Here is a 21,755-nt window from a genome sequence, read left to right as displayed (position 1 = left end):
TTCTCACTCATTAGCTGCTGTGATTCCTAACCTTGCCTTCATCCTCTTCTCAGATGCTGACAGTTTATTTGTCCATCGTTTTTTCCTTGCCACTCCAGGCCTCCTTCTGCATTTAACTCTTACTTGCAATACACTTGCTTTTGTCATCCCTTCTTCTCCTCTCTGTCTCCCTTCCCTTCCCCACCCTCATCTTTCTGTCTTCAATGTGCACTGCACTGCATTCATCCCAATATCTTTGCTTTTTTCTCCCACTTCTTTAAAGGAACCTGGGGTATTCCCTGAATCTTTCTAGGCAGCTTAGGGAAATGATTGCCATGATACACACTCAGAGCTGCAGCAGAGTTTTTGGGAGGAGCTGGAGGCATTGCTGCTCTCCTCTGCTGACAGGACACAGGAAACATCTTCACTGCAAAGCCCAGGACAGCCTTGAGCAGTCACATCACTTGATGTCCTGTATGGGCCAGCCTCACTCTGCCGTACACACAGCTCAGCATGGATGGGCAGAGCCTCTGTCACACCTCCGTACCCAAACTCAGTGCACACAAACTACGAGTGTCTCTTCCAGCCTACAGGGATGTCCCACTGCCTTGGGCAGGTGAACAAGGCACTGTGCAGAGAAGAGGACATGGTTTTCTCCAGCTTTGTCCGTTTGTGTCCTGGTGCTCTCCTGAACAGTGCTGCAATAAAGAGGCAAGGAGAATATCCATTCTTCTCTGGCATAGAGAACGTCAGTGTGTAGCAGCACATCCTGTGGGGCACAGCCTTCTCCTCAGAAATCTTTCTGAGGTGCAGTCTCTCAAGGGGCAGTCCCCGTGCAGAAGCAAAGGCAGCCTGTTCTCCCCATGAGATCCCCCTCTGGAGTCAGAGAAGACCAGGTGCAGAACTATGCTCTGCCAGGCTCCAAGAGACACCCACTTGGCAGATCAGCATCTCATCCAATACCTGGGTGTCACATCAGGCCTGACTGGAGTAAGCAGTGATTCCACATTGAGGCTTGCAGGGCTGGGAGTCTGTGAGTGTGAGGGTGGCTTGGGAGGAGGCAAACAGAGGGACAGAGACACAAACATGCATTCCTGAGAACTCCTGCTCCTAACATCAATTTCTGCCATTTTATGCAATCATGTGCACATGCTCAGGCTCCCACACAGCCCCATCCTGCTCTGTGATAGCTCTGAACTATGCCACCTACTGAAGTCCCAGCTACTCTTGCACAGCCACGTTCACACACTGCAGGCAGCCAGAGGAGCAGGGTATAAGCACCTCATGAGTGCCTGCAGGTGTCATTCCCCACCGTTCCTGGACAGCCAACAGCCTTGTGACATTTCAGACTCCTGTTCACTCCCCTGCCCACCCACAGAGAGACGGATCTCTTCCTCTCCACCTCTCACTTTTACACATCTCTGTGTCTGTGCTTTCACCAGGGGCAGGTGGCTGGCAGGAGGGAATTTCCTCTATGGATTTCCAGTGGTTCCTTGTGGCCATGCTGCTCCCTGTGGGTAAGTGGGCTTCCCTTCCTCTTCAGCAGCTTCAATGGGGCTGCTGCTGCTGCTGCATCCTCAGCTGTGCTCCCAGTTGCTGTCAGTGCCCCTTTCCCAAGGCTTCCAGGGGGGAAGGTGGGCAATGAACAAGGTGATCCTTTCCACCACCTCTTGAATCAGGAAACACTGGAAGACTGAAAATTTGTTTTTTCCTGCCCATTTTTAATACTTTGCTGAAGAGTACCAAAGTCATTTCTTCTCAAAACATATTGATTGTTGCATTTGAAGTTGGTTTGTTTGAGGTTTCTTCTTACATGTATATTTTTTCAGAGAAGCAGGGCACTGTCCCCAAGCTTTCTGATATGCTGGTGGCATTCTGTTCATACAAAGATGTGTATTTTTGTCTTCTTCAATGCATTTCACTTCCCACCTTTCATCTCCTGTCTTTCCAGGCTGGGCTCTTCAGCAATCACCAGATACAATCGTTCGGGTGGGAGACACCGTGACTCTGGAATGTTCTGCATCAGGGAAAAATTTTATATACATGTACTGGTACAAGCTACCCATGGAGAAGGAGGCCAGTATGCAGTTGGTTGTATATTCAGTGGAAGGTGGCAAAGCAGATATTGAGAAGGAATTCCAAAATCGCTTCCAGAGTAATGGGACTAGGAACAACCATTTATCTGTGAAGATACAGCATGCCCTACTCAATGACACTGGAACATATTTCTGTGCTGAACAAGATTCACAGTGACTCAAAGGCAGGTGCAGCATAGCACAAAGGTTTCCAGGCAAACAGGGATCTGCCACCAGCACACCCTGAACCCCGTGTTTGACAGAACCCCATTTTCTTACCTGCCCTTTTGCTCTACAGGGAAAACACAGCATGACTGTCTCTCCAACTCCCTACCTGTCTGTCCATCTGTCTGTCCTTTAGCATGGTCTCTAGCTGCTTTTCTGTTCTTTCCCATCTCTGAATCATTGTCTGACTCTACTCCCTTGTTGTTCTCACTGTCACAACTAATTTTTCTGCCATTCACAGACTGTTTCTCACTTTTCTGCTTAGCGGTTAGGTACAGTTTCCCTCAGGACTTCCATGGAAATTTCTCCTTCAGTGAAATCCTGAATTGGGTGACACCCCATGAGCCTTTTCCTTCCAACCGTTATGAGACAGACATTCCACCAGGGAACCTAGACCAATTCCACTTGTTTGTCCTTCCCTATTGTCCAGCAGACATCTAGGCACAGGAAAGGGAATGATGAGGGAAATGAGCTCCCAGCAGACCTAGACAGAATGGCCTGTCACTCCTTCCCTGTGTCCCTTTCACCCCTTGCCACTGTCCCAGACGTTATTTATCTCTGTTATCATTGGGTTCCCCAGATATCCCATGCAGACTTTGTGGAGCAGAGGACACGTGGATTTTCTTCAGAGCAGAAACACCTGAGGGCACAGTGGAGAGGCTGCAGTGGCCTGGGTCTCCTCAGCCTGTGAGCAGAGCAGCACAGAGGAGTCCCTGGCAGAGCAGGAGTGAATGAATTTGCACTGTACAGCTGCTGTCTAGACCCCAGTGCTCTCACTGCCTGAATCCCAGCGGCAGCCTCCAGACCCCACTGGAGGACAAGCTCAGTCCTGCCAGGAAAGCAAATCTCCTTGGAGAGGCCAATCCTCAGGCAGGAGGGGGCAATGACACAGATGCTCTCTGTCCCTGAGGAATCCCTGAATTTGCCAAATGAAGTGTGTTCCTGAAGCCCAACTTTTAGAAGCCCTTGTGCCACAGGTGGCACCTGTCTGAGACACCCTGGCCTCCCCAGCTAGGCCCCAGGACTCAGGAGAAGCCGTCTCTGGAGGTACTTAGCCTATTTTCTGTCACCAAGCAGAGGTCACCCTGATGCCCATCCTCAGCATCTTGTCACCCTCATGGCTGTCCCTGTGGACTACAGTTGATCCCTTCTCTCTTCCCATGCCAGGGCATTGACTGTCCCTCAGCTCTCCACAGATACTTACCTTCCTCTCCTGCTCTCACTGTCACTTCCATGAGAGCTGTCACAAGTCTGAGTGCTCAGGCTGCTCTGGCGTATTTGGGGGCCCTGCTCCTCTCATGGATGGTATTTGCTGTGCCCAAAGTGCTGCATAGAGAAGAAGAGCCGTCACACAGCTGGGAGGGACGTGGGGTGGCCAGGCAGGAACAGAACCAGCCATGTCTGGGGAAGACAAGGAGAGTGCATGGGAAAAATTTACAGGCCCTGTATGGGCCCTTTATCCCTCATTGCTCCATCTCACAAGGACTTGAGAAGCAGGAGGGGAGCAGCCAGCATTTCTCTGCCTTGCACACACTCATCTGGCCCTGCAAGCTCAGCACACCTCTGACCTTTCAACCCCATCCTTCCCACCACAGCCACAGATGCCCAGCCTGCCCCTTCCACCTGCTGCATCTCTGCAGGGTTTCTGCTGTCCTGCCAAAGTCTGTGCTGACACATTCCCCAGGGCTCCCAGCCAGCCAATGCCTTCTCTCACTTCTTGGCCAGCCCCACCCCGAGATGTCTCACACTCACCCACTGCTCCCTCTCCACATGTCTTTGGGCAGCTACCAGATGCAATTTGCTGAGAGGATAGGGGCATTTCCCCCATGGTTCTCTGCTGGTTCTTTGTGGCCATGCTGGCCCCTGTGGGTAAGTGAACTCAACACTGCCCTGAGCTCCTCCACTGATCCTGCTGCTGCTCTCCCAGCTGTGTAGCGTCTTCCTGTTCTCCTTCCTCCTGCAGAGCTTTCTACATTGAGGCTGAGTAGTGAATGTGTTGGGCAGGAATCCCTGAATCTTCTGCAATGGACATCTACTTGTAATTGTTTCTGCAGCTCATAGATGGTTCCTGGCTTTGGAATCAAACTGCCCAGGAATGCATCTTGCCTATTGAGGAGAGATTGGAAATTCCCCTGCTGATCTGAAGAGCTGTCCCATGCCGTGAACGGCTCCCTTGGCTGCCCTTTTATCCTCCCCCTTTCCCTACCAAGCCACAGTGCCTAGTTCAAATGTTTCACTTTTTTTCATTCTCCTCACTGCTCCTACTTTTCCTTTCCAGTGTTAGCCCTGGAACAGTCTCCAGACATGGTGATAAAAGAAGGCCAGTCCGTGAATCTGGAATGTTCCAAGAAGAAAACTTCCAACATAGCTATGTACTGGTTCATACTGCCTTCAGAGAAGAATTCCAGTCTGACCCAGTTGGTTTATGCAATAGAAGGCAGTAACGCAGCAGTGGAGAAGGGTTTTGAGAGCCATTTCAAGAGCAGCAAGATAAAAGGAGACAGTATCATCCTCTCAATAGACCATGCCTTTCTCAATGACTCTGGCACATACTACTGTGCTGAGAGTGATCACAGTGGTGAATCTGCTAAGGGAGCTGAGCACAAACTTCTCCCTGCATATACAGGACCTGCCTTCAACCTTGTCGGTGCAGGAGGAGGCTTCTCACTCATTAGCTGCTGTGATTCCTAACCTTGCCTTCCTCCTCTTCTCAGATGCTAATAGTTTATTTGCCCATTTTTGCCTCTTGCCACTCGAGGCCTTCTTCTGCATTTAAGTCTTACTTGCACTACAACTTGATTCTGTCAGCCCTTCTTCTCCTCTCTGTCTCCTTTCCCTTCCCCACCTTCTTCTTTCTGTCTTCAATCTACACTCCACTGACATCCTCTTACTTAACTCCAGTCAATCCTGCACTTAATTCTCACTGTCAAAGAGAACGAGTGCTTGTGTGGGAAGTTCTTGGTGCACCTGTATATAAAGGCAAGGCCTGGCAGGTGTGGAAGTAGCCAGTACCATATGGGAGCTTCAACACACTCCTCTGTTACAACGATTTGTCTGTGGTTGTTCTGTGGCCAGGGAATGTGAACAGCAGAGCACAAGCCTGTGCTTACTCAGGTAAAGGGTTATGTGAATCCATAACTCCTCCATGTAGAGTGGTGTCTGGGGTAGGATCCACCTGCCTTCCAGCCCTTCATCCACATGCAGTTTATCTTTGCCAAAATCATTCTCAAAATTACAGGTTATGTTAGTAAGCTGTGCAGTTAATAGAGCTTTCCCACAGGTTGCAGTGTTCCACATATCAGCGACTCAGATGCTCATATGAAGGGGTAGAGAGTCTCCTAATCAAGTTCTCTGATAACATCAAGTTAGGAGGTGTTTCTGATACCTGAGTGGGCTGTGCAGCCCTTCAGATTGGCCTTGAGAGTTTGGAGGGATGGGCAGAGAGGAACCTTCTGAAATTCTGCAAAAGCAGATGCAGGTTCCTTCGTGTGAGCAAAAATACCCCCATATCCCAGCACAGGCTCATTGCTGACCTGCTGGGAAGGTCACCAGCTCATCAGAGAAGGACCTGGGGGTCCTGGAGGACAAGAAGCTCTCCATGAGCCATCAAGGTGCCCTGGTATCCAAGAAGCCAGTGGTGTCCCGGGATGCATTAGGAAGAGCATTGCCAGCAGGGTGAGGGAGGTCATCCTGCCACTCCACTCAGCTCTGGTGAGGCAAATCTGCTGTGTTGTTTCAATTTCTGGGCTCCTTAGTACAAAAGAGATATGGAGCTCCTGGAGAATGTCCAGGAAAGGAGATAAAAGATAATTAGTAGAGTGGACCACCTCTTTAGTGCACAGTGACTAAGGGGGCTGGGCCTGTCTTGCCTTGAGAAGAAAGAACTAAATGGCTACCTCATTGATGTCTACAAGTATCTGAAGGGAGGGTCCCAAGAGGTGGAGCCAGGTCCTTCACTTTGATGCCCAGTGCTAGGTCAGGAGGCAATGGGCAGAAAATGAAGCACAGGAAGTTCCACCTGAATCTAAGGTCAGAGTTTTGCAATGTGAGTGGCCGTGCACTGGAACAGATTGCCCAAAGAAGTTGTGGAGCCTCTCTCCCAGGAGATATCCCAGAACCATCTGGATACAATAGTGTACCGTGTGCTCTGGAATGACTCTGTGTCAGCAGGGAGCTTGGAGCAGTGGCCCCCTGAGGTCCCTTCTTAGCTGGCCCATCCCGTGATTCTGTCTTGCTTAACACAAACCCGTGGACAGCACAGTCCTGCATGGGGCACTCCAGGCGGCTCCCACCCTGCAGATTCCATGCTAATGTCCAAGGTCCTCAGGACCTAAACACAGGGCCTCACATAGCAGCCATGCATCTTCAACATCATTAACTCTCTCTAACACCATGTTTTCTGCAAGGCTCCTCCTTCCCTGCCCTCTGCATACCCCGGGCCATTGAGGACCCTTTGCATGAACACATCATGAACAGCCTCCTCTGCACTGGAATGCTGCTAGTGGTGTGAGGATTTGGGGATTCTACAAAGTAGCCTAATATGTTTGCTATTTTATCCCACTTCTTTGGAGGAATCTGGGGTCTTCCCTGAATCTTTCTAGGCAGCTTAGGGAAATGAATGCAATGGGACACACTAAAAGCTGCAGCAGAGGTCCTGGGAAGTGCAGGAGGCATTGCTGCTCTCTTCTGCTGACAGGACACAGGAAACATCTTCACTGCAAAGCCCAGGACAGCCTTGAGCAGTCACATCATCTTGATTTCCTGCATGGGCCAGCCTCACTCTGCCGTACACACAGCTCAGCACGGATGGGCAGAGCCTCTGTCACACCTCTGTACCCAAACTCAGTGCACACAAACTACAAGGGTCTCTTCCTTCTTTCAGGGATGTCCCACTGCCTTGGGCAGGTGTACAAGGATCTGAGCAGAGAAGAGGACATGGTTTTCTCCAGCTTTCTCCATGTGCGTCCTGCTGCTCCTTTGCAGAGTGCTGCAGTTAAGAGGCAAGGAGAGTTTCTGTTCTTCTCTGACATGGAGAAGGTCAGTGTGTAGCATCAAACAGCCCTGAACCATGCCACCTACTGAAGTCCCAGCTACTCTTGCGCGGCCACGTTCACACACAGCAGGCAGCCAGAGGAGCAGGGTACAAGCACCTCATGACTGCCTGCAGGTGTCATTCCCCACCGTTCCTGGACAGCCAACAGCCTTGTGACATTTCAGACTCCTGCTCACTCCCCTGCCCACCCACACAGAGACGGATCTCTTCCTCTCCACCTCTCCCCTTTACACATCTCTGTGTCTGTGCTTTCACCAGGGGAAGGTGGCAGGAAGGAGGGGACCTTCTCTATGGATTTCCAGTGGTTGCTTGTGGCCATGCTGCTCCCTGTGGGTAAGTGGGCTTCCCTTCCTCTTCAGCAGCTGCACTGGGGCTGATGCTGCTACTGCATCCTCAGCTGTGCTCCCAGTTGCTGCCAGTGCCCCTTTCCCAAGGTTTACAGGGGGGAAGGTGGGCAATGAACAAGGTGAGCCTTTCCACCACCTCTTGAATCAGGAAACTCTGGAAGACTGAAAACTTGTTTTTTCCTGCCCCTTTTTAATACTTTGCTTAAGAGTACCAAAGTCATTTCTTCTCAAAACATATTGATTGTTGCATTTGAAGCTGGTTTGTTTGGGGTTTTTTCATACTCTGTGACTTTTTTCAGAGAAGCAGAGCACTGTCCCCAAGCTTTCTGATATGCTGGTGGCATCCCATGGCATACTTCAAGGATGTGTATTTTTGTCTTCTTCAATGCATTTCACTTCCCACCTTTCATCTCCTGTCTTTCCAGGCTGGGCTCTTCAGCAATCACCAGATACAATTATCCGGGTGGGAGACACCGTGACTCTGGAATGTTCTGCATCAGGGAAAACATTCGTAAACATGTACTGGTACAAGCTACCCATGGAGAAGGATGCCAGGATGCAATTGATTGTATATTCAGTGGAAGGTGGCAAAGCAGATATTGAGAAGGAATTCCAAAATCACTTCCAGAGCAATGGGACTAGGAACAACCATTTATCTGTGAAGATACAGCATGCCCAACTCAATGACACTGGAACATATTTCTGTGCTGAACGAGATTCACAGTAACTCAAAGGCAGGTGGAGCATAGCAGAAAGGATTCCAGGCAAACAGGGATTTGCCACCAGCACACCCTGAGCCCCGTGTTTGACAGAACCCCATTTTCTTACCTGCCCTTTTGCTCTTCAGGAAAAACACAGCATGACTGTCTGTCCAGCTGTCCATCTGTCTGTCCATCTGTCTGTCCTTTGCGTGGTCTCTAGCTGCTTTTCTGTTCTTTCCCATCTCTGAATCACCTTCTGACTCTGCTTTCTTGTTGTCCTCACTGTCACACCTCATTTTTCTGCCATTTACAAACTGCTTCTCACTTTCCTCTTATCATGTATTTATGTCTGCCCCCTGACTTTCCTCTCTGTCCTCTCATACCTGGTCCCTTCCCATTTCCTCATTCCTCCCTCATGAATCTCTTGTTCCTTGCAACCCCTTCCATCCATTGATGGCCTGGGAAGCAAGAGGTGGAATAGTTCACACAGGGCTTTCCCTCTCCACCAGCTGGAAAGACAAGGCTCACTGGTCCTTAACCCCAGTGGTCTCCATGGAATTGACACACAACCCAAGTTACACCACTATCCTGTCACCAGAACACTCTGATATTTGGGAATTGTCCCTGCCCACAGCAGTAGACTGCCCAGGTTAGCCATGGAATGTCCCTGCTGACCAGGACAAAGACCGGGAGGAAGAAGTCCGAGTGGATTTTTCAGGAGGAGTTGTTGGTATTTTCAAGCATCTTGTCTGGCCCATCCACCACATCTCCTGCTGCTTGCTGAAAGTCACAAGGGCTGCCCTGACTTGTTTATTCCTCTTTACGCACAGTTTAAAACAGATTTCAAAGACCGAGGAGAATCCTCAGCCAGATTTTCATAATCCATCCAGAACAGAAGCTGGAATTTCCTTACTGGAGTGTGAAGCACAGGTTTGGTCAGGGGAGCTGCAGCTCATGCCATAGCTGTGGGGACACAGAAATGCTTTCTACTGCTCTGTCACATTCTTGTGGTTTAAGCCCAGTCATCAGCTGGGTGTCACAGACTCACAAGCCCCTGTCCCAAGGTGGGATGGGAAAAAGCATAGAATTTACAGGTTGAGATCCAAACAGAGCAAAAACAGGAGTAAATCAAATGGAAAAGAGAGAGAAATAAAACTCTGGGAAATCCATGGGATGCACAATACTCACCACCCACTGACCCGGTGCCTAGCCTGTCCCTGAGCAGTGACAGGCAGCAACTGGTAAGATCCCCTCAGTTTCCTTACTGAGCATGAGGCTGAATGGGAGGAAATATCGTTTTAGCCTGCCTGGGTCTGCTCTCCTGAAAATGTTCCCTTTCATCTACTTGCGCGCCTGTTCTATGGCAGAGCGTGAGACACTAATTTCCTGAATTTGTGGTAAGCAGTGTGTAACTACAATTAAAACTCTGTTATCACCATCAGTCTCACATTGAATTTAGAACACAGCATTGCCACTAAAGTCTCCACTGCAGGATCCTGTCACCTACTTAGCACTTGCATACAGTTTTCCTCAGGACTTCCATGGAAATTTCTTCTTCAGTGAAATCCTGAACTGGGTGACACACCATGAGACTTTTCCTTCCCACCATTATGAGACAGAAATTCCACCAAGGATCCTAGCCCAATTCCACTTGTTTGTCCTTCCCTTCAGTCAGGAAGAGGTGTAGGCACACAAGGATGGGAAGGATGAGAGAAATGTGCTCCCAGTAGACCTAGCCAGAATGGCCTGTCACTCCTTCCCTGTGTCCCTTTTAACCCCTTGCCAATGTACCCAATGTTATTTATCCCTGTGATCATTGGGTTCCCCAGATATCCCATGCAGACTTTGTGGAGCAGAGGACACGTGGATTTTCTTCAGAGCAGAAACACCTGAGGGCACAGTGGAGAGGCTGCAGTGGCCTGGGTCTCCTCAGCCTGTGAGCAGAGCAGCACAGAGGAGTCCCTGGCAGAGCAGGAGTGAATGAATTTGCACTGTACAGCTGCTTTCTAGACCCCAGTGCTCTCACTGCCTGAATACCCACTGGAGGACAAGCTCAGTCCTGCCAGGAAAGCAAATCTCCTTGGAGAGGCCAATCCTCAGGGTGGAGGGGGCAATGACACAGATGCTCTCTGTCATTCCCCAGGGCTCCCAGCCAGCCAATGCCTTCTCTCACTTCTTGGCCAGCCCCACCCCGAGATGTCTCACACTCACCCACTGCTCCCTCACCACATGTCTTTGGGCAGCTACCAGAGGCAGGTTGCTGAGAGGGTAGGGGCATTTCCCCCATGGTTCTCTGCTGGTTCTTTGTGGCCATGCTGGCCCCTGTGGGTAAGTGAACTCAACACTGCCCGGAGCTCCTCCACTGATCCTGCTGCTGCTCTCCGAACTGTGTAGCGTCTTCCTGTTCTCATTCCTTCTGCAGAGCTTTCTGCATTGAGGATGGGCAGTGAATGTGTTGGGCAGGAATCCCTGAATCTTCTGCAATGGACATCTACTTGTAATTGTTTCTGCAGCCCGTAGACGGTTCCTGGTTTTGGACTCAAACTGCCCAGGAATGCATCTTGCCTATTGAGGAGAGATTGGAAATTCACCTGCTGATCTGAAAAGCTGTGTCATGCCTTGAACAACTCCCTTGGCTGCCCTTTTATCCTCACCCTTTCCCTACCAACCCACAGTTCCTAGTTCAAATTTTTCCCTTTTTTTCTTTCTCCTCACTGCTCCTACCTTTCCTTTCCAGTGTTAGCCCTGGAACAGTCTCCAGACATGGTGATAAAAGAAGGCCAGTCCATGAATCTGGAATGTTCCAAGAAGAAATTCTCTAGTACAGCGATGTACTGGTTCATTCTGCCTTCAGAGAAGAATTCCAGTCTGACCCAACTGGCTTCTGCAATAGAACGTGGTAACCCAGCGGTGGAGAAGGGTTTTGAGAGCCATTTCAAGAGCAGCAAGATAAAAGGAGACAGTATCACCCTCTCAATAGACCATGCCTTTCTCAATGACTCTGGCACATACTACTGTGCTGAGAGTGGTCATAGCGGTGCAACTGCTGCAGGAGCTGAGCACAAACTTCTCCCTGCATATACAGGACCTGCTTTCCACCTTGTAGGTACTGCAGGAGGCTTCTCAATCATTAGCTGCTGTGATTCCTAGCCTTCCCTTCCTCCTCTTCACAGATATTCACAGTTTATTCGTCAATCTTTTTTTCCTTGCCACTCCAGGCCTCCTTCTGCATATAACTCATACTTACACAACACTTGATTCTGTCACCTCTTCTTCTCCTCTCTGTCTCCCTTCCCTTCCCCACCCTCATCTTTCTTCAATGTGCACTCCACTGCCTTCATCCCAATATCTTTGCTTTTGTCTCCCACTTCTTTAGAGGAGCCTGGGGTATTCCCTGAATCTTTCTAGGCAGCTTAGGGAAATGATTGCCATGATACACACTCAGAGCTGCAGCAGAGTTTTTGGGAGGAGCTGGAGGCATTGCTGCTCTCCTCTGCTGACAGGACACAGGAAACATCTTCACTGCAAAGCCCAGGACAGCCTTGAGCAGTCACATCACTTGATGTCCTGTATGGGCCAGCCTCACTCTGCCGTACACACAGCTCAGCATAGATGGGCAGAGCCTCTGTCACACCTCCGTACCCAAACTCAGTACACACAAACTACGAGTGTCTCTTCCAGCCTACAGGGATGTCCCACTGCCTTGGGCAGGGGAACAAGGCACTGTGCAGAGAAGAGGACATGGTTTTCTCCAGCTTTCTCCATGTGCGTCCTGCTGCTCCTTTGCAGAGTGCTGCAGTTAAGAGGCAAGGAGAGTTCCTGTTCTTCTCTGACATGGAGAAGGTCAGTGTGTAGCATCAAACAGCCCTGAATCATGCCACCTACTGAAGTCCCAGCTACTCTTGCACAGCCACGTTCACACACTGCAGGCAGCCAGAGGAGCAGGGTACAAGCACCTCATGACTGCCTGCAGGTGTCATTCCCCACCGTTCCTGGACAGCCAACAGCCTTGTGACATTTCAGACTCCTGTTCACTCCCCTGCCCACCCACACAGAGACGGATCTCTTCCTCTCCACCTCTCCCCTTTACACATCTCTGTGTCTGTGCTGTCACCGGGGGCAGGTGGCTGGAAGGAGGGGACCTTCTCTATGGATTTCCAGTGGTTGCTTGTGGCCATGCTGCTCCCTGTGGGTAAGTGGGCTTCCCTTCCTCTTCAGCAGCTGCACTGGGGCTGCTGCTGCTGCTGCATCCTCAGCTGTGCTCCCAGTTGCTGGCAGTGCCCCTTTCCCATGACTCCTGGGGAGGCTGGGAAGAGAACCAGGTGAGCCTTTCCACCTCCTCTTGAATCAGGAAACTTTGCAAAGCTGAAAATTTGTTTTTTCCTGCCCCTTTTTAATACCTTACTTGAGAGTTCCAAAGTAATTATTTCTCATAACTGATTTACTATTGCATTTGAAGCTGGATTGTTGGTGTTTTTTGACCCTATATGTCTTTCAGAGATGATCCTGTGTTCTTTTTTCAGAGGGCACTGTCCTTTTAGCTTTCTGATATACTGGTGGCATTCCATCCCATGGCATACTTCGACAATGTGTATTTTTATCCTCTTCGATGTAATCTTCTTCCCACCTGTCATGTCCTTTCCTTTCAGGCTGGGCCCTTCAGCAATCACCAGATACAATCGTCCGGGTGGGAGACACCGTGACTCTGGAATGTTCTGGATTGGGGAATGTGGTCAAGACCATGTACTGGTACAAGCTACCCACGGAGAAGGATGCCAGTATGCAATTGATTGTATATTCAGTGGAAGGTGGCAAAGCAGATATTGAGAAGGAATTCAAAAATCACTTCCAGAGCAATGGGACTAGGAACAACCATTTATCTGTGAAGATACAGCATGCCCTACTCAATGACACTGGAACATATTTCTGTGCTGAAAGTAATCCACAGTGACTCAAAGGCAGGTGGAGCATAGCACAAAGGTTTCCAGGCAAACAGGGATCTGCCACCAGCACACCCTGAGCCCTGTGTTTGACAGAACCCCATTTTCTTACTTGCCGTCCTGCTCTTCAGGCAAGACAGTGTATGTCTGTCTGTCCATCTGTCTGTCTTTAGCATGGTCTTTAGCTGCTTTTCTGTTCTTTCCCATCTCTGAATCACTTTCTGACTCTGCTTTCTTTTTGTCCTCACTGTCTCACCTCATTTTTCTGCTATTCACAGACTGCTTCTCATTTTCCTCCTTCCACGTTTTTCTGTCTGCCCCCCTGACTTTTCCGTTCTGTCCTCTTACACCTATTCATTTCCTGTTATTCCCTATTCCATTCCCCATCCATCTCTCCTTACTTTCTTTCTGTTTTGTCAACTCATGGCTTGGGAAGGAGGGTGTGGAATACTTCACACATCCCTTTTCTTCTTTGCATGCTGGAATGACAAGGCCCGCTCGTCCTTGGTGCCACTGGTCTAAAATGGAAATTGGCACACAGCTGTGCACCTGGGACCCTAAGTTACCACCACTATTCTGTAACCTGAACACTATAATATTTATGATATAACCCAACCTTGACTGTATTCAGGAACTGTAGGCAAAAAGCCCCAGGCAGCAGCAGATACTCATGGCTACCATCACTTCGAGCCTTTCTTCCTGCCCTCCTGCTACTTTAATTTCTTGTCTTCCTTTTAGTGTTCATCCTCTTTTAGATTTTTACCTTTTTATCTTTCTTTCTTATCTCCTGATTTCTTCCTTTCCTTCCTCACTTTCTGGCTTGTGTTTCCGCTTCCCTCCCAGTCCTCTAAGTCCTTTCTTCCTGCAGCTTTTCTGCCTGCCCTCCTCACTTCCCACCCACCTCTCTCCTGACCTTTTCTTGTTGGGATTTGGGACACTACAGCCTCGTTCCGTGACTCTGCAAGCAAAAAACATGACATCCTAATCATCAGCCTGGCAAGTTCTAACACTTCAACGTGGCAGATCCAAAGTCTCTACTGCAATGCCCTGCCTGCTACTGACCTCCTGGCCCTCACCACCCTCATCACTCTTCTGTTCCTCAGGCTGTGATATAAACTGTCTCAAAGAAAGGGTGACATGCTACAGCTGCTAGTATTTCCAGAGGAAAGGGGACAGGCAGCATTTGAGGATGAATTTCAGAATCAGTTCAAGAACTGTTGAAAAATGAACTATTACTTTTCCTGTTGAAAAATGAACTATTACTTTTCCTGTTGAAAAAGAACAGAAATTATGTTCAGCTTCAGAAACAAGAGCATGTAACTGATTGAAAGACTCTTGATGATGAGTCTACAGAGTGTTTCAAGACCCTGCCAATTGAGAGGCATTACAAATAATAAATATTTTCCCTTGAGTGATGTTCACTGCCACAGTGCTCCATATAAAAGCCTTGGAAGTTCCCAGAGAAACAGTACAAAATGTAGGGGTGCCTGAAAGACTTTATTAATTTCTCATAATTTCTGCTTGTCCAGACGCAAAAGAACAGAAATGATGATGAGAAAATACACATCAAACTAAACAAGCATCTCAGTGGGAGGCAATGGTGGACTGGATCCAGGAGACGTAGTTGCAAACCTTGGTGTAAACTCCGGGGTAGCCCTCCTGGGCACATCCTAAACCCCAGGAGACAATGCCCTGGAGCTCTCCGTTGCAGACCACAGGACCGCCGGAATCTCCCTGTGCACACAAAGGATATGGATATTCAGCAAATGGCATCAGCCTAAGCAATGAGCCAGAGATCCCTGGGATCACTGACTCTGCAGGAAGACTCTCCTGGCGTACTCTGCACAAAAGTTCTCCAAGGGCTGTTCCTCATTCACACTCTCCACCTGATGCTACCATGTCTGACTTGAGCTCCAAGGGCATCACAGCTAAGGATGAGCCAGCTGCCTGTTTTTGCCAGATGCGGTACATGGCAAACCTTCAGGATTTGTGTGCCTGAAGCCTCTGCTGTCATTCAAAAACTCAGATTTACCAGTGCAGTGAGTATAGCTGACTCTGTAAAGTGAAGACCTCTTCAGCTGGGAAGAGGCAGGAGAGAAATGTCTGGGAAAGGAGAGGCAGATGATTTACCTGGCAGGAGTCTTTTCCTCCCTCCAGGAATCCTACACACATCATGTTGTCGGTAATTTGCCCAGGGTAGGCATCAGAGCACTCAGCGGCAGAGAGGACCGGAGCATTCAGGCACTGCAATTGGTCTGGGTAGTTGGCTACAAAGAAATAGGCAAAGATGGTTGATGGCATTGCTGAGTCCTTTTCAGAGCTCAGAGAGATCTTAGCAGAAAAGCAAATGCTGGACACCCTATTCTAGCAGCCATCCTGCTTCCTATCCACAGTAAGTACAGCATGGGTCCCCTCTGTAGAGATGGAACAAATTCTACCCATGGGCCCACCATTCTACACTGCAGCCACCTTAAATTTCTGGCACCTAGAAGTTCATCAATTGGCAAGAGAGGGGCCACTCTTGTGATATATACAGTGGAAGAAACCTGAGCCTCAGGAAAACCATCCTCTCCCCTGGTGCAGGTTTAGATGTCATCAGTGGAATAGACACCACTCGCCATGCACATCTCTGACCACCTGTGTGAGAGAACAGGGATCTCTAGTAGGAATTCTAGATCCATAGTCTCAGACTTCACCCATATTCTCAGAGAACTGACAACTCTGTTGACATTAGCTGAATCCACTGTGCAGTCCCTACACTGTTGCATCACTCAAAAAACCCGTCCCACAGCATTTCCCTGTGTTTTAGCCTGTCCTGTTGGGTGTTAATGGCCAGGTCATAGAGGCTGCCCTGGGCCCCAAGGGTCTGTACGTTCCCCCAGAGTACTCACAGCCACTGCTGAGGGTGTTGCCCCAGCCGGAGATCAGGCAGGTGGTGCCGGTGGCCACGCAGCTGGTAGGCAGAGGAATGGTTTGGACAGCTTTGTTGAGCGTGGCTGGGGTGGCCAGCTTGATGAGCATGATGTCGTTGTCCAGGGTGTAGGGGCTGTAGCCAGAGTGGCGGATGACTTTAGCAGAGTTGATCAGCTGCTGCGTGGATTCGGTGGCCTCCAGGTTGTGTTTCCCGAGCTGCACTTGGATGCGACTGGAAAACAGAAGGCACAGCGTGTCCTTTACTGCTACAGCAGGCTGAGAGAAACCCCCTGTCACTGAGTGCACTTGCTCCAACATCATTGCCACAGAAGCCTTCTGGGGCAGGGGATCTTTCTTGTCCTGCAGGGAGCCCTGGGGATCCACACTGAGATCTTAACCCACTCCAAGCATGGGTGGTGAATTTCTGCAGGTTTGTAAATACATAACAGCAGCTGAATACAGAGCAGCACTAGATACAAATCTTCTGGGACAAAGCAAACAGCTCCAGACTGACCTCGATCCTCTTCCTGCTCTCCAGGGAGATTTCCTTAGCAAGATTAATGCAATTGATAAGAAATCACAGCCCAGAATTCTCTGCCTTGATTATCCCATTGTTATTTCAGAAAATGCTCTGCCTTCACAGGAACATTTGCAGAATGGAAAACCCGTCAGGAAGCCTCGGTCTGGCTTCCTGAATGATGCACCCATCCCTTGGCTGTCTCCGGTAAGTATGGAGGCACTTACATATTTCTGTCTCATAGCTTAGAATTCCTGCTAGAGGTGAACTGGAAGACAGCAGTAGGTTAGAGAAGGATGTAATTTTTCCACTCACTATTTGTAGCAGTGAGCAGCTGACACGACCCACTGGCTGCTGATGAGGGAACCTCCACAGAAGTGATATCCAGAATTCAGGGACACTTGATAGGGCACAGAGTTCTTTCCACAGGTGTAGCCTCCCACAATCTTGTCATCGTCATCTTCAGCAAAGGTGGGGAAGGCAACTGGGGAACAAGAAATGCCATGTGTCAACAGCTGGCCTAAGGTAATGTGGCCTGTAATCTGCCCTGTGACTGCCTGTCTGAAGCCCCTCACTTGTAGACTCCCCTTCTATGGACACTCAGGGCAGCGCTGGTGGGCATCTCTAAGGCACAGGCATTTGGTGCACCCTCAAAGAAGGGGATCAGACTTACACTGGTGCCTCACGTATCTGCAAGTAAAGCCCTGCTGGCTGCTCCCTGAGGGGACACAGGGTCACAGAAACATTCTTGTTGGATCGGATCGCAGGTGTGTCTTTCCCTGGATCCCTTCTACTGAAACAGTCAAGGGTTGACTGAGGGAAAAAGTAAAAACAAGTGTGCAGTGATATTTTCTTGGAGCACCCACTGGGAGTCCAAAATTTTGCAGTTGCTTTAGAACTTCCTGGGCCAGAACTATTCCCTGTGCACTCCACAGTCCTGAAGAAGGAGGCAGCCTTTTCCTGAAGCTGCGGCCACATCTGCATAGCTAAGTCAGGAACCCCTATGAAGCATTCATTCCCCAGCTTGTGGCACAGGGCATTATGAACAGACAGGAGATGGAAGGTGCAGGAGTCTGACTTATGCAAGTTAAAACTGGACTTGGCTTTCCCACAATAGACTACCTTGCAGTTTTGCTCCAAAAAACAGCTTCCTATTAAATCAAAGAAATAAAAATTAAAAATATACTCACCAGCCACCCCAATAAAGGCGAGAAGTAGCAGGCACTTCATGGTCTTGATTCAACCTCAAACCCAGACTGGTTGACTGGACTTGGGAGCTGCTAGAAATATGTTCTTGGTGATGGTCTTATCTCTAGTCCAAGGTTTTTTCCAGACAAAAGTTACACAGTGGAAAATTTGAAGATCCAAATGTGGGCATTAAGAGGTATTGGTAGAATGTACAAATAACACACCAGTTAATCATAAACCTCTGCTAAGATAGAGAGCTATTTTAATTATTCTGTAAGGTAGCCTTCAATCTAAAAATACCTTTTGGCTTTGGATGATGTGTAGTTGTTTGTCTGTCTCATTCTTATACACAGCACCTGTATAACAGGAATAACAACTCTCAAACCTCTTTCAGATTCCTCTGTGCTGATGGTATCTTTCTTAAAATTGCACATTTTTACCCAAAGTTGAATATTTTAGGTAGTGGACAGACAGTTACATTGCATTTATTTGGGAAAAAAAGCCGAAAATCCACCAAACCCAGTGGTTAAATTTGTTCAGTTTATTTGGGCAAATTTCTTGTCTTGAATAATATGTGGTTTTATCTTATGCGACACAGTGTTTTCCTAAATAAAATTCCTCCATTTTCATTTCAAAAGGGAGGATAGAAAAACGATCCTGTGCCCCCTACTGCTTCCCAAGTTAAATAGTTCAAATGTGGGAATGCTCAGCATCTCCCTTTTCAAATTTCTCTCTGCTAACCTGTATTTAAATGTCTGCCTAAATACCAAACCATTCTTTTATTCATATTTGGAATATTCTACAGACTGACTTTTGCCACACAAGAATTTCAGTACAATGCTGATGCTTATGAATGCAATGTAGATGAGCAATAATCCTGTGAACACAAATAGTGAGATCTTCTGAAATCCCTCTCTGCAGGAGTGGGGAATTCTGTCACAATGCAAAGTTTACTAAAGCTTAATGCTTTGCTGAATAATCGTGCTCATTCTCCAAGCAGCTGCCAACTTTGTTCTGTTAACTCCTGAAAGACACAGGATTCTCTCCAGAGACATTAAAGAGAAGCCATATGCTTTGAGATGCTGGAATAGCTTGAGAGACTAAATAGGAACACTCTTCATCTCCATTTCTTGGTTAATTTTTTTATGGACCCTGGAGGACTGATATGCACTGTGTCACTGTCCAGAGGGAAATTTTCCTTCATGTTGAAGCATAAGTCCAAGGCCAGGGACTTCTCCAAGGTGGTGCATGAATTCTGTTGGCCTTTAAACTGGTATTAATTCACAGTTTTCTTACAAGCATGTTGTATCCTGTGAAAGAAAGGATTAGAAGCTTCGTGTAGGAAAGGAAAATGTCCATAATGGCACAAAGAGGGTCAAAAATGACCAAAGCTGTCCAATCCCATCACAATTAAGTGGAGCAAGAAAAATTCCCAGTTTACTATAGTGTTTCCTTTGATCTGTGGATTTCTATCTTCTTTGTCCAAAATATGCCATTGGCATAGAACCAGAGCCATGTTTTAGAACAATTTTTTTCCTAATCCTTAGCTTTTATGTCCTGTGAGGTAGTGCATCATACTGGGCTGACTGATAATCCTTAAGAAGAACATTGTTGTGGCTACCCAGAGCCCGGGCTAGCTCTTAGAACTCTGGTGCCACACCAGGAGTGGGAAACTGCCTTGGTATGGGGATTTGCAAGAGGCAGAACCTTTAGAGCCACTTGCTCTATGGGGCCAGACAGAAGCCATGACAGGGACCAGGCAGAAGGGAATGGAGGAGGCTCTCCATCTTGAGGTTCCACAAGGAATGGTTTACTCCACCTAAAGAGATCAGAAACAAAGAGCCTTGGGCACTCCTGTGCAAGGGGTTTTATACAGATACAAATCAGGGGGTGGCTACAAACAGGTATCTGACAGGGAATCCTCAGGGGAGGAGTGAGGGGATTACATCAAGTGTATGGGGCCAGTTGGGGTAGGAGGGTGGAGAGGATGGGTCACATGGGCCAATGGGGCTTCCAGGAGTATGGGAATTCCAAAAGGCTGTTGCAGTCAGGGATTGGCCCGAGGTTAAAGTGGCAGAGACGGTTCGGGAACAAAAGGGGCTGGGTTGCCTTGACAGGCAGGGAAAGAGCTGGAATGAGGGGCAGGGAATAGCATGAGGGACAGATTTGAGGGAGGGTAAAACCCAGGGGTGAACCAGCTTGGGGAGAACATGGGGGTACAACAGAATTAACTACTTAATGAGGAATCAATAAAATTAATTCGAACTGCAAAAAACCATGATCTCTGAGTTTCCCTAAGCTACTTGCTTAAATCAGCAAGAGGAGACTCCTGACCTCTTCCTAGGCTACTGCTAAAGCTCACAGCCAAAGATCTGGATCATAGCTCCTGTGGCTCTTGTGTTCCCAAGTCTTTGATGGCAGGTATCTAGTGAACATGCCTCATCCAAGCCCTTCTCATTCTCCTAAGAGCCTCTCTGACACCTCTTCTGGAGTCTCCCATAAAACCCAGAACTCCATGGTGTTCTGCTCATGGGGAAAACTGATGTCAAATGAAGGCTAATGGTTTTCTGATGTATGATTCAAAGGTCATCCAGCAAGCAGACTCAGAGCAGCCCTTCAGGCCTTTCCATGAGAACTGTGGAGGATGAACAGACCCCTTTGAATTACAATTGAAATTTGAACACCCTCTAATGACCCTCCTTTCTTTCTTTCTTTAGGAGAAGAAATCCCTGTCTGAAACATAAATAACTCCTTCTCAGTGGTGCTGAACACCCCACAGACCTATTGAAAGGCTTTTTATAATATCCTTCAAAGAATATACTCAAGGGTGTACATCCATTGCTGTAAGCAAGTTTCTCATTTCATGCAGTAATGCTGCAGTCGAAAGCTGGTGGCTCCTGAGGGCACAGAAAGGGGGAGGACTGGTGACTGAAGGGTAGCTGTGTTAGATATTATCAATGGACAAGCAATGGCAGCTTGTTTTTCTGGAACTCCATGTTCCTAGTTCAAGTATTTTGGTCAGCTCTATTATCACAGGACTCAGATAAAGGAAATATATTTGTCCAGGTTTATGCAAGATCCTGGGAAAGAGAAACCTGTTAAAACCATGGGCTGACAGAGGTAAAGCTTCCCATGAGCATAAAACATGAAGTTTCTGAACTTAGCTATTTTGCATCTCAGTCATGGGTTTGATCACTGTTTGAGCCATTCACTTATAAGCTGGACTTGTGATCCTTGTGGGTCCCTTCCACCTCAGAATATTCTGTGATTCTCAGATCTCACAGAGCTTTGTGGTGGAGGAGCAATTGCTCCTCTATTCCCAATTGTCTTCTGCCAGTGAAGTGTTCCTGGACAGGCACACCTAGGACTTGGAACATCAATGCCTCAGTTGCTGGGGATCAGGAGAGTGTTTGGTGAAGGGTTGTGAATCTTCTAGACTTTGCATCTGAAATCCATATTCAGTGACAGACTGCTGGCTTAAGATGTTCCTCTGCAGGAGTCTTCAAAGGGGGGTGCAAGATCATGCACCGAAGTGTGAGGTGGAAGCATTAGAACTTTAGTGTTACACATATCTAATTATCAGCTACTAAATGTACATATACTGGGTGTATGTGTTTAAAAATACTTCCCTGATAGGGGTGTACAATTAAGAACTTTTGGAGAACACTATTCTAGTACTGTCAAAAAATATTTCACATGGGGTTTCTTATATTTTGCTATAACATCCAGTGTCCAACAATGTCCAATTCTGCAGAGCCTTCATGTCCTCTCTGATTTCTTCATTACCTTGCAGCCATTCTGATTTTTGTTAGATTTT

General features: G+C 48.1%; 1 protein-coding gene across 1 annotated transcript; it reads right to left on the bottom strand.

The window, feature by feature from the left end:
• Positions 1-14,904: 14,904 nt before the first annotated feature.
• On the bottom strand, positions 14,905-18,022 carry LOC110480825 (trypsin I-P1). Its single transcript, XM_077781268.1, has 5 exons — positions 17,941-18,022; positions 17,066-17,234; positions 16,212-16,465; positions 15,451-15,587; positions 14,905-15,054 (listed from the first exon to the last, which is right to left on the bottom strand). Exons 1-5 carry the CDS (start codon positions 17,978-17,980, stop codon positions 14,905-14,907), a joined length of 750 nt encoding a protein of 249 aa, XP_077637394.1. The 5' UTR covers positions 17,981-18,022.
• Between the last annotated feature and the right edge of the window lie 3,733 nt (positions 18,023-21,755).

Source organism: Lonchura striata, chromosome 2 (assembly GCF_046129695.1).
Source record: "Lonchura striata isolate bLonStr1 chromosome 2, bLonStr1.mat, whole genome shotgun sequence".
NCBI classification, from domain to species: Eukaryota; Metazoa; Chordata; class Aves; order Passeriformes; family Estrildidae; genus Lonchura; species Lonchura striata.
The sequence above is the reverse complement of the archived record's forward strand: the minus strand, read 5'-3'. Positions and strand labels throughout refer to the sequence as shown.